The sequence below is a fragment of the Danio rerio genome, chromosome 13 (genome assembly GCF_049306965.1).
Source record: "Danio rerio strain Tuebingen ecotype United States chromosome 13, GRCz12tu, whole genome shotgun sequence".
NCBI lineage: Eukaryota > Metazoa > Chordata > Actinopteri > Cypriniformes > Danionidae > Danio > Danio rerio.
The window spans coordinates 22,422,993-22,434,766 of record NC_133188.1 but is presented as its reverse complement, the minus strand read 5'-3'; the positions used below and the strand labels follow the sequence as shown (position 1 = coordinate 22,434,766).

Below are 11,774 nucleotides of genomic sequence, written 5' to 3'. Positions count from 1 at the left end.
ATAAATAAATATATATACATATATATATATATATATATATATATATATATATATATATAAATATATAAACATATATATATATATATAAATATAAATATATATAAATATATATATATAAATATATATATATATATATATAAATAATATTATATAAAAAAATATATATGTATATATATATATATATATATATAAATATATATATATATATATATATAAATATATATATATATATATATATATTTATTTATGAGGGCACTATGGCCTGTTTGCCACAAAAAAAAATAAATTATATATATATATATATATATATATATATATATATTTATTTATTTATTTATATATATATATATATATATATATATATATATATATATATATATATATATATATATATATATATAATTTATTTATTTATATATGAGGGCACTATGGCCTGTTTGCCACAAAAAAAAAAAAAACACAATAGACTGCAAAGTGTATTTACTAAACTTTTAATGCATCAATCAGGAGGACCAACGGCATTGCATTAAACGCCATTGTTTTCTACTAACAACAGCATAATTGATTTTTTTTTAAGGATCCAATCAATTGTTCTGGGTTCATTTGTAACTAGAGATGTTTAAAGCTTCTGAAAAGTTGCTGAGATTTAGGTGACCCCTAGTGGCAGAAAAATAACCAACTATTCTGAAGTCTCATGCAACTGAAAACAGTTTATGGTCTTCTGCTGCATGATAATAACTGAAATTATAGACGTGTAATGATGAATCGACTTTATTATTAAAGATTTGTTTCATTTCTAGAGGGTATACAACCACAGCATAAGCAGCAACTACAGCATAGACAGCTGTAAGGATAACCTGATGATTTTATCTCAACACCAGTCTGCAAAAACTTTCATGTTCTACAACATCCAAACCACAGAAGAAAAAAAAAATCTACTTAAATTCCTGTGACCAATTTTATCATCTAAGCATGCATAACACAAATGAATTAGCTTCTAAGTTGAAGGTCTTTTTTTTTAAAGAGATCATATATAAATTGCCATGTCTGAAAACCCTTTGTAAGTTTTGTAATTCTACAGCAAAGCTTCATGTATGTAATGTTAATGTAAGCAGAGACCTGTACTGATTAGAGAACACATCAAGGCTTAGTACAACATCAAGCAAAAGACTGATGCCTTAGTTTTAGCGGCGTACAGTGGTCCAGCCATCATCATCTGTCTCGTTCTTGGTCCGGCGTGGGTTTTCTTTATCTTTGTCAGAGCGCCAAGTGCTCTTCTCACCAGAGTCACGATCTCGCTCACGAGGTCTGGGAGGAGCATCTCTCTCTTCCTTGCGCTCCTCCCGTCGCTCTTCCCCACCACGACGCCACGAACCACCTTTGAGTTATAAAAGAAGATATAAGCAATCTGACCAAAGTAGGTTTCACTGCCTAGTCTTTGTTCCAGAAGTCTTGAGCATCACACTGACACCTGCTGCTCTGGATGACATGACGTTGGGCCTTCCCCCTGTCCTTTCATATTTAAACTTTCTGCATTCATTTTTAGAGTCTGACCTGTTGTGCAGCAGAACAGCACTTACAGAGGCATTTATTAATGCATTGTATGTTTGTAGTTGACATTTGTGCCGAGTTAAAAAAAAAAACATCATAAAAACATAATTTGTTATATGGCCTCTTCTGCTTTCCAAGGCAGCATTCATTTGATCAAAAATACAATATGTTCTTGGAATATGTTTCTATGCTATTTCAAGTTAAAATGTAATTGCTGTAAAAAAAAAAAGCTAGATTTTTCGGCATCATTGCTTCAGTCTTTTAAGTCATACGATTCTTCCTTGACCATTTTAATATGGTGATTAGATGTGTAATAAACATGTCTTTTATTGTTACAAAATATTTTATTTCAAATAAATGTCTTAATTTTGAACTATATTTAAAGTATCATGGAAAACGTTTTGCCATATTATGCAAAACAAATTATTTTCATCAGAGCACTTAAAGCAACAAATCAGCATACTCGACTGATTTATGAAGGATTACGAGACACTAGTTTGGCATGAAACTTTTGTTCACAGGAATAAATAATATAAAAATTAATTTTAAATTGTTCAAATAAGCAAATTGTTCTAAAATGTAAAATTTCGCACATCATCACCTTTTTGGTCAAATAAATGTATTATTGGTGCAGGCCCGGCTCCAGCTTGGAACTTTAGGGTGGGCCAAGTGACATTTCAGGTGGGCCCAAAAAAAAAATAAAATAAATAAAATAAAAAATTTATATATATATATATATATATATATATATATATATATATATATATATATATATATATATATATATATATATATATATATTAGAGCTGGGCGATATGACAAAAAATTATCAATATTAAAATTATAATATTATTATAATTTTTTTCATATCAGTCGATATCGATATTTATCACGATAAACGTAAAATCATTATATCTATCAATTTTATAAGATTTTCAGTATGCCAATCGCTTTGTGCAGCTGATTTAACACATTTAGTTAAATGTTTTAGCTGTCTGACAATATAAATAATAAACAAAAGAACAGTCTAAATTCAGCATTTACTGTTCAAGTTTTCAACAACCAAAGACATTACAAGTTATTGGATATTATTGTTCAACATCAGAAAAAAAAATTATAAACCCAGTTTGGAACAAGTAAAGGTGAGTTAAAAGTAGAGCTGAGCGATATGGCAAAAAAAAATTAACACGATAAATTTTTTTCATATTAGTCGATATCGATATTTATCACGATAAATGTAAAATCTTTATATCTATCAATTATACAAGATTTTCAGCATGCCAATCGCTTTGTGCAGCTGATTTAACACATTTTGTGAAATGCTTTAGCTGTCTGACAATAAAAATAATAAAATAATAAACAAAAGAACAATTAAATTCAGCATTTACTTATTCAAGTTTTCAACAACCAAAGACATTAGCTACAAGTTATTGGATATTATTGTTCAACATCAAAAAAAAAAAAAAACTTAACCCGATTTGGAACAACGAGAGTTGATAGTTACAGAATTTTCAGTTTTCGATGAACTCTCCTTTTAATGGTAAGTATGGTGAATTTAGGGTGAAATATACTTTAATGTATTTTTTTAGGAATGCTAATGATTACTTGATCTATTGTCGATAAGGCTTTAATTGATAGACCTTATCGATGACTGATTTAGCATAGAAATGTAAAGGTTTAGTTATGCTTTGCGCTGAGACGCATTACATAATCAAGTGTGTGCAGTTTACCTTACTTATGCTTTCACCTTCGACATCCCATATTGCTGGTCGCATAAAACCTTGTTATGCGAATATCTTCGATATATCTGCGCGTGTTTTAACCAAATTTGTCTGACAGACTAGCACGAATAGGTCTATGCAGACTCTCAAATCGCGCATCACAACGAAAACATGCGGGGAGCCTCTCTATTTACACACTGAGCTTCTGAGCTCCATCCAAGTTTATTCTTCCGAGGTAACCCAAGAAATCTATCAGTGATGCGAAAAGACTGTCCAGTCCATGCTGCTCAGACCGCGCTTAGTTAATGAATTACAATGAAGCCGTGAAAATAGTTTGATGGATTGTTTTGGCGCTAAAGCATATAGCAAGTGCTTCTGTCATATATTTGCTGCATTTTTATTGTCATTATTTAAAAAATTATGCCTTGAGCATCTGATTTCTCCTCTGTGATTATGTCCTTTAAATATATAAAGGCTGGTTCTTTTACTGTCGGTGAGAGACAATAGTGGTATTACAGATTTCTAAACAAATATTTTAATATTAAAAAGGAAACATAAGCTATATATTAGAGCAATTATCGAACCGTCATTATCGTTTTACCGAAAAATTTTATATTGTGATAATTATCGATATCGAATTATCGCCCAGCCCTAATATATATATATATATATATATATATATATATATATATATATATATATATACACACACATATACATATAGGGCTCGAAATTGCGACCATTTTGGTCGCATATGCGACCTCAAAATATATTTGGGACCATTTTTGCAAGTGCATGTAATTGTGTGCGACCAGTTTTTACTGCAAAATGTTCCCAAATCTGAGCATGTGGTGAGGCATTCACGCAGAATGCATCTCTGCACTTGAAACATGAAACGCAGTACTCAGCAAAGGTTTAAAACAGTTGTCATGTCAACTTGCTGCAGTAAACAAAGCAAAGTCCGTAATGCTTGTCCCGCCTTCGCGCTCTTCTTATTGGCCCACTGCTCTAACACTAAAATATCAGCTGTCAATCACTCAGTCAATGCCTTCTGGCTTGGGATGACAGAGAGCAACTACCACGAAAAATTGCAAAGCGCTGAAGATGAGAATGAAGATAACACTGACAAATTTTGTTTTAGAAACCATCTAATTACAAATAATGACACATCTTAGTAGTGATCATGTGCTGAATGTTAATCCACCATCTACACTTATCGAAGAGTGGATAAAAGACTTCCATTGGCTTCAAGTCCGCTATGAAAAGTCTGTGGGATAGAATTTTCCGGTAACTGCGTGCCACTACTAGCATGAGAGCTTCAGTTTAATCCTTCATTTAATCGCCAGATGCTGTCCGCCGTGCAAGTGACAGCGATATGTACAATTTAACATGTGTGATTTCCCGGCCGCAAAAACATCATTAAATGTAAAGGAATTACACCTTATAAATACAGTAAGTGACTCATTCAACATCATTTGGAGGTGTCAATGTCACTGAGCAACGTATGTGAAACAATGAAAAGACTCGTGCAGCCGCCTTTTCTTCTCTCCTGAACTTGAAAATATGATTGACAGAATCGTAGAAATGCTTGATTAAGATTGTCTAGGGGGTCGAATCGAGATCGCGATCTTTTAACGATGAATTGTGCAGCTCTAATATATATATATATATATATATATATATATATATATATATATATATATATATATATATATATATATATATTTTTTTTTTTTTTTTTTGCTTGTTAGTTTGATTACTGTTGATTTTAAATGCAATAAATCTGTTTGTATAAAACTTGTAGTAACGATGCTTATAATTGGTGAGTGCGACTAAATTTTGGCTGATGCGTCTAAATTTTTTTAGTTAGGAGCACCGGTGCTACCAAGAAAAAAAGGTTAATTTCGAGCCCTGTGTGTGTGTTTTTTTTTTTTTTTTTTAAAGGTAATACAATTTTATAGCATTTTAAAATGAATGTTTTTATCTTTTTTAATGTTCTCTGTCATTTTATTAAGAGCAAACTAACTTTTATTTTAAAACTATTATTTTTACTGCATATTATATTTATCTCAGTCTTTGCTTGCTTTAGTGATGTTTGCCAAGGTTTGCAAGAAAACTCCTGAAAAACATGTTGCTCTCCATGAACTATATGGGTGATTCTATAGTTGCATGTATATTTAGTGACCAAAGCAATCCTTTTTTCAGCTTTTAAAAAATTGTTATGCTACATTGTTACATTCTCGATTATTTATAAAATGTGTTCATCATTTTCAAAGATTACATACGAAGAAATCATGATTTCTTGATGTACGAATTAGTCAGTGTATCTTTCCATCATGTATCATTGTGCAATGAAAAATATTTTATTTTGCTTTTCTTTAAAAAAAAAGTAATTAAAATTCACCAATATTTTAATTTTAAATGTTTAAACTGTAAACTGTCAATACTATTACAACAATTACAAAAGGAAAACTGAATATTTCAATCACACATTGGACAATTAAAAAATATTTTAATCCTGACTTCATTAGTATTATGTGATCTTTGCAGTTATAGCAAGTAATGTTTGGCTAAAAAGCTGTAAAATTGATACTGTCAATTCAGTAACAATTTAGTAACTACCCGTTAGGATTTTTTTTGCTATGATTTATTATTAATTTCTAAACATTACTAAAATCATCCATGACAGAGTTGACAAACAAAAAAAAAACTTTTCAATCCCTAAAGTTAAAACATTTAATCATGTATGTTTGGCAAAAACTGAATTATAAAAAATAAATATGCTTTCTATAAGATACTGGAAATAATAGCTGTTTTTGAAATGTAAAATATACATGCAATATAATTACCCATATTGCTTTTAATGTATATAATAATCTTTACAATAACTTTTGTGTTGTCACAGTGCTGGAATTTACAACTTTAAGATGATACCTTCAAAAATATCAACATTGCATACCATTTTCTATATTTTGTGATTTAAAAAAATCTTAATGTTATTATTAATTATAATTTAATGCACCAGAGCCAATATAGACATTAGTTTTTTTTTAACTATCATAAACAAATTTTTGAATAGCAAATTTTCTTTGCATATTAGCCTACTTGTTAGTGGTAGATATCTAATACATTATCATTTATAGCCTATCAAAAAAAAAAAAAATCTAAGTTTATTTCGCATATAACATGTTTTAATCGACACACACAGCGTTTCAAGTGCTTTATCATAGCGCTCTGTGTGTGCGCGCGTCGGCCTGCTCCTTGAAGCATCTTGAATTATCAATATTTATTCTATTCATTATTGAACTCTGAATTTTGAATATTGTATTGCACTATTGTTGAGCACAACTGTGAACAGTAACAGTTTAAGATATCTTGTGTATGATTTTGACGTTTTTCCCTTATCAGTTAAAAAGTCCAATAACAGAGGAGATCACATGATAATTTGAGAGATTTAAAGGGGAAAAAAAGACAACACATCAATCGTCACCATGTTACATGGCTTTCGTATTTAATTAATTGAGTCAGTAATATTGAAATGAGTTCAGTTACTAACTTCTCGATATTGTTTATACAGATAAGGGACACGCAGCAGCGTGCGTCAAGAGAAGAGCGAACGTTTAGAGAGTAAAGCAAAAGCAATACTATGTTTATATGTGTAGAAACAGGTCTCAAAATGAACCTTTTTGCTTGGTAGCACCGGTGCTCCTAACATTAAAAATGTAGGCGCATCAGACAAAATTTAGTCGCACTTATAAGCACCATTACTACAAGTATTATACAAAAATATTTTTTGCATTTGAAATTAACACTAATCAAACAAGCAAAAAAATATATATGCAAGCGTGAGGAAAATATGTCTCAACGAAATCCCGTTATCACAAGAATATAGATTTTTTTTTTTAAATAACTGAGTGACCAAAAGGTACATGGAGCGCTCACCGGCCCTGCACACACTGTTTGACATAAATGAATCTGTTAACAATATAACTGTGCTGTTCTCACAAGGTGGTGTTTGATAATGCAGTGATGATTTGACATGTACTGTTATATTATATGCATACATCATGTTAATAGCCATACCGGTCTTCATGAGTATTGATATTAGTTTACTCTGTGTAGCCTATTTGCGATGGCTAGCTCTCATGCTAGATGTGGCACGCAGTTACCGGAAAATTCCATCCCACAGACTTTTCATAGCGGACTTGAAGCCAATGGAAGTCTTTTATCCACTCTTCGAAAAGTGCTGAATGTTAATCCACCATCTACACGACCACTAGTAAGATGTGTCATTTGTAACTTTAGATGCCATGGTTTCTAAAACAAAATCTGTCAGTGTTATCTTCATTCTCATCTTCAGCGCTTTGCAATTTTTCGCGGTAGTAGCTCTCTCTGTCATCCCAAGCCAGAAGGCATTGACTGAGTGATTGACAGCTGATATTTCAGTGCTAGACCAGTGGGCCAATAAGAAGAGCGAGAAGGCGGGACGAGCATTACGGACTTGGCATTGTTTACTATAGCATGTTGACATGACAACTGTTTTAAACCTTTCCTGAGCACTGCGTTTCGCGTTTCAAGTGCAGAGATGCATGAATGTCTCCCAAATCTGCACATGTGGTGAACATATTGTAGTAAAAACTGGTTGCGCACAACAATTTTTTGCACTCGCACAAATACTCCCAAATATATTTTGAAGTCGCATAGGTAAAATTTCGGGCGCATATGCGACCAAAAAGGTCGCAATTTTGAGCCAAAAAACATGTTTTTTGAAGCTCACAGTTACATCTTATGCTGCTTTCTCAGTTATGAAACGCATCGCAAAAAAAAAAAAATGTTGTTAACTGATGTAGGGGCTGGGTGGGCCAGAACCACCAAGGTCCCCACGTGGAGACGGGCCTGCATTGGTGAACAAAGACTTTTTGTTTAATTTTAATCTAATTTTAGCAAACAAGTTAGCCCATTTTAGTTTTCGCTTGAAAAGTAAACAATGTACTATATTTTCTAAAGAAAAAAGAAGTTTTAAACTGCATTGTTTAGAGGAAGTTGCAATGGTGTAAATGTTGTAATTTTCAGTTAAAACAATCTAAAACACCTAGACCCAAATAAAACATTTACAAACATCATTATGAATATGTATCTCAGATCCCCTACTCCACAACAAATCCTTTAAATGTAACCGTATTCAGAAAAAAACTGATGAAGCACATTTCAGATTTAATTAATAAAAAACCATCTGGAAATAAATCGACTATTCTCTGGAATACAGCTGCTATTAGTAAATCCGGATACTCATGACCCAACGCTGTAATTCAGCTTTGTCATCAAGCAATTGTAAAATTTTAAAGGAAATAAAAGTTTTGTATAGAAACACTGACTGCACCTGTAAAGACAGCAGTGTATGGTGTTTAAGACTCTCACCTTCATCTTGGTCTCTCTGTGGGCCTCTGATATCCCGTTCTCTATCGTCTCTGCGCTCCCTCATGTCACGCCGTTCACGACGATCCTCGCGGTCAAAGTCTTCACGACGAGAGTCTCGCCAGCTGCTTTGTTCTTCTCCACCACCACCTCCGCCACCACCTCTCCTCCAGGCACTGCCCTCTTCCCTGCACACATACACACATTATACAGTTACACTTCTTGCCAACAGGCTTACATTTACATGACATTTGCTAGGTAAAAAAATACAATTAAAACAGTAAAATTATGAATTACGAAAAACTTTGCTATGTGAACATATTTTGAATGAAATTTTGCTGTGATGGCAAAGCTGAATTTTTAGCATTTTAACTCTAGTCTTCAGTGCTGTTCTAGTATTGCTGCTCAATCAGTATTCCATAACTGTCACCTTCGGACATATATCTATGATGACAGCTAAAGAAACTTTGATAAGCCAAAATGTGCATCAAATAATCCAACATTTCTGAAGAGTCATGTGACACTGAAGATTTTAGTTGATGGCTGCAAAAAATGGCTTTGAATCACAAGAATGAGCACCAGTATTCAATATCAAGCAACATAATGAACTGTTTCATACAGCTAAAAATAGCTAGAACCAAATGACACCTGAAGCAAGACGCATTAAATTTAGAAATGACCTCACATGCTCTTACAAGTCAAAGAACATGCATAAAATGCACAACAGTGACAGCTGTTTGCTTTGAAATCTGCTGGACTCATGTTAAAGTTTTCTTTCAGAAATCCTTACATCTTAACTTCTGTTTTTCAGTTTCCCAAACACCTACAAAGGCTACGTCAGTCTGTTGATAAGCCTCTGTCATCAGGCTCATGTCATCGAGAGTTTGTCCAATTTGGCATGTAAAATGGAGAGATTGATTGGCTGTTAAGCTGTGGTTAAGATGCAAGTGCAAAAACTGACGAAACCAAACAAATGATTCAAGAGGGAACACAAAGAATCTGACTCATTTCATAGCATTTCTCAAATATTTCCAATCGATATGGATTACCAGATTATCAGACATGTTTGCACAACCAAAACCCTCTGTGGTGGTCTACAAAGTACTGTGAAAACTGACTGCAAAAGTTGCTTCATTTTGCTTTCTATTAGGGCTGAACAATAAATTGCATGTGACTGTCATGTGCATTATTTAAAACAGGCTTTCTGCAGGTTTCATTAAGTTAAATTCAAGACGTGTTTAAGACCATTATGAATGACATTTTAGTCTTAAACAGGGCTAATTGCTAAGGATATTTTTCGAATATCCAAGTTAGAAAATATTTTCACTTGTGAAAATGATAAAAATTTAATAAACCAATAATAATACTTTTGTTTTTAGATTTAAGGGTGCTTTCACACCTGCCTTATTTAGTTCGGTTGAATCGCACTAGAGTTCGTTTTCCCTCTTGGTGCGGCAGGAGTAAATGTAGCAATCACACTCGAGTGCGCACCAAAAGCAGACCAAAAAATGCGTAGCTCCTTGAAGAGGTGGTCTCTGTACGCATTCAAACGAACCCTGAAGCAGTTTGTTTGTAGTGAGTATTTGATCCGAACTAAAACAGACCCAACCTTTTTGGACTAATCCATCTGCCGAAGGCCAATGTGCTGTGCATTATGGGATATGGAAGTAAAATATTTGTTGACAGCACTTTACCAACAGAAAGAGAGAAAAACATTACCTGATAGATTGTTGGTAATATTTGATGATGACCATGTCGCAGATTAGCAAAATTAATTCATGCCTTCTGACGTGCTATGCGCCATCGGACCAGTCTGACCAGTATAATCGAAGCTTTTGCTAAATTGCAAATGTAATTGTGTCGATAAATCGCTTAGCCCTACTTTGTATGTGTTCTCAGTATTAGTGTTTCAGTACGGTCTGGTGAGGCTATTGTAGGTACAGAAAGGTAGATCCTCTCAGACAGGAAAAGGACACATTCTAATTTCAGTGAGCAGTTGTCCGTTTGCTGTTCAGCACTGCTTTTTGGTCAAAACAGACAAGACACGGCACGTTAGATCTTTTGATGTCAGCTTGGTGTGTTCCCGATTTAAACATGAATAGAATTGACACCATAGAAAACAAACATGACTGAGCTACTAGCAAATTAGATCAAAACAAAAGACAATAAGACAGAATTATCTGAAAGTAGAAAGATTTTCACCTAGCAGAGCGGCGTTCTCTAAATCGTTCTCCTTCCCGCTGGTCATCTCCATCACGCTCGCCACCATCATCATCATGGCCAGAATCACGAGGAGGTCCCCAGCTTTCCTCCCGTGCCTTCTCTCGCTCTCTCCATCCACCTGCAAAAGTTTACATGGAGGATAAAATAAGATTATACTTGCTGCTGTAAAAGACCATATAAACACCGTCTTCATCAATTAATTATTGTGATTTCCCTGTGATTCGATCCCCTTTAAACTCATATGCTTGACAATATAGGAAAAAAACATGCCTGCACCTGGTCTTCCAAGAGGTTTCCAGGGTCTAGAGTCTTCTCCACGACGCGGGCCGGAGTCATCCATACCCCTGCGGCCCCCCCTCTCATCATCTCCCCCTCTTCTGGGGCCCCAGTCATCATCTGCACCACGACGAGGGCCTCTAGGTTCATCCATGCCTCTACGGGGCCCGCGATCATCATCAAATCCTCTTCTCGGGCCACGGTCGTCATCGCTTCGTCTGGGGCCGCGGTCATCGTCGATTGGGCGCCTTGGCCCCCGGTCATCATCCATCCCACGCCTTGGCCCACGGTCGTCATCGCCTCTCCGTTGACCTCGGTCATCATCAAAGCCTCTCCTGGTCCCGCGGTCATCATCAAAGCCCCGTCTGGGTGGACGCTCATCATCACCTCCTCGACGTGGACCTCGATCGTCATCACAGCCTCTGCGGAGTCCTTTTTCATCTGAAGCACCACGACGAGCACTTTCTCCACCTCTTCTGAAGGGTAGGTCACGGTCTTCCCGATCAGGTTCCTCACGGCCTTCTCGTCCTTCCTGACGCCAGTCCCTGGGGTGAAATAAAAGCAGATGCTCAATTTCAATACCTGGTG

At 34.6% G+C, this 11,774-nt stretch overlaps 1 protein-coding gene across 2 annotated transcripts in view; it reads right to left on the bottom strand.

Annotated features, from left to right (window-relative positions):
* Positions 1 to 475: 475 nt before the first annotated feature.
* The window catches only part of eif3s10 (eukaryotic translation initiation factor 3, subunit 10 (theta)), a 33,703-nt gene continuing 22,404 nt past the window's right edge, over positions 476 to 11,774 (bottom strand). Inside the window, 4 exon segments of one of the 2 annotated variants that reach the window (NM_199820.2) lie at positions 476 to 1,378; positions 8,691 to 8,875; positions 10,890 to 11,028; positions 11,181 to 11,731. In NM_199820.2, coding sequence (NP_956114.2) covers positions 1,185 to 1,378; positions 8,691 to 8,875; positions 10,890 to 11,028; positions 11,181 to 11,731 — 1,069 coding nt within the window. In that variant the 3' untranslated portion in view covers positions 476 to 1,184. 2 annotated transcript variants of the gene reach the window in all.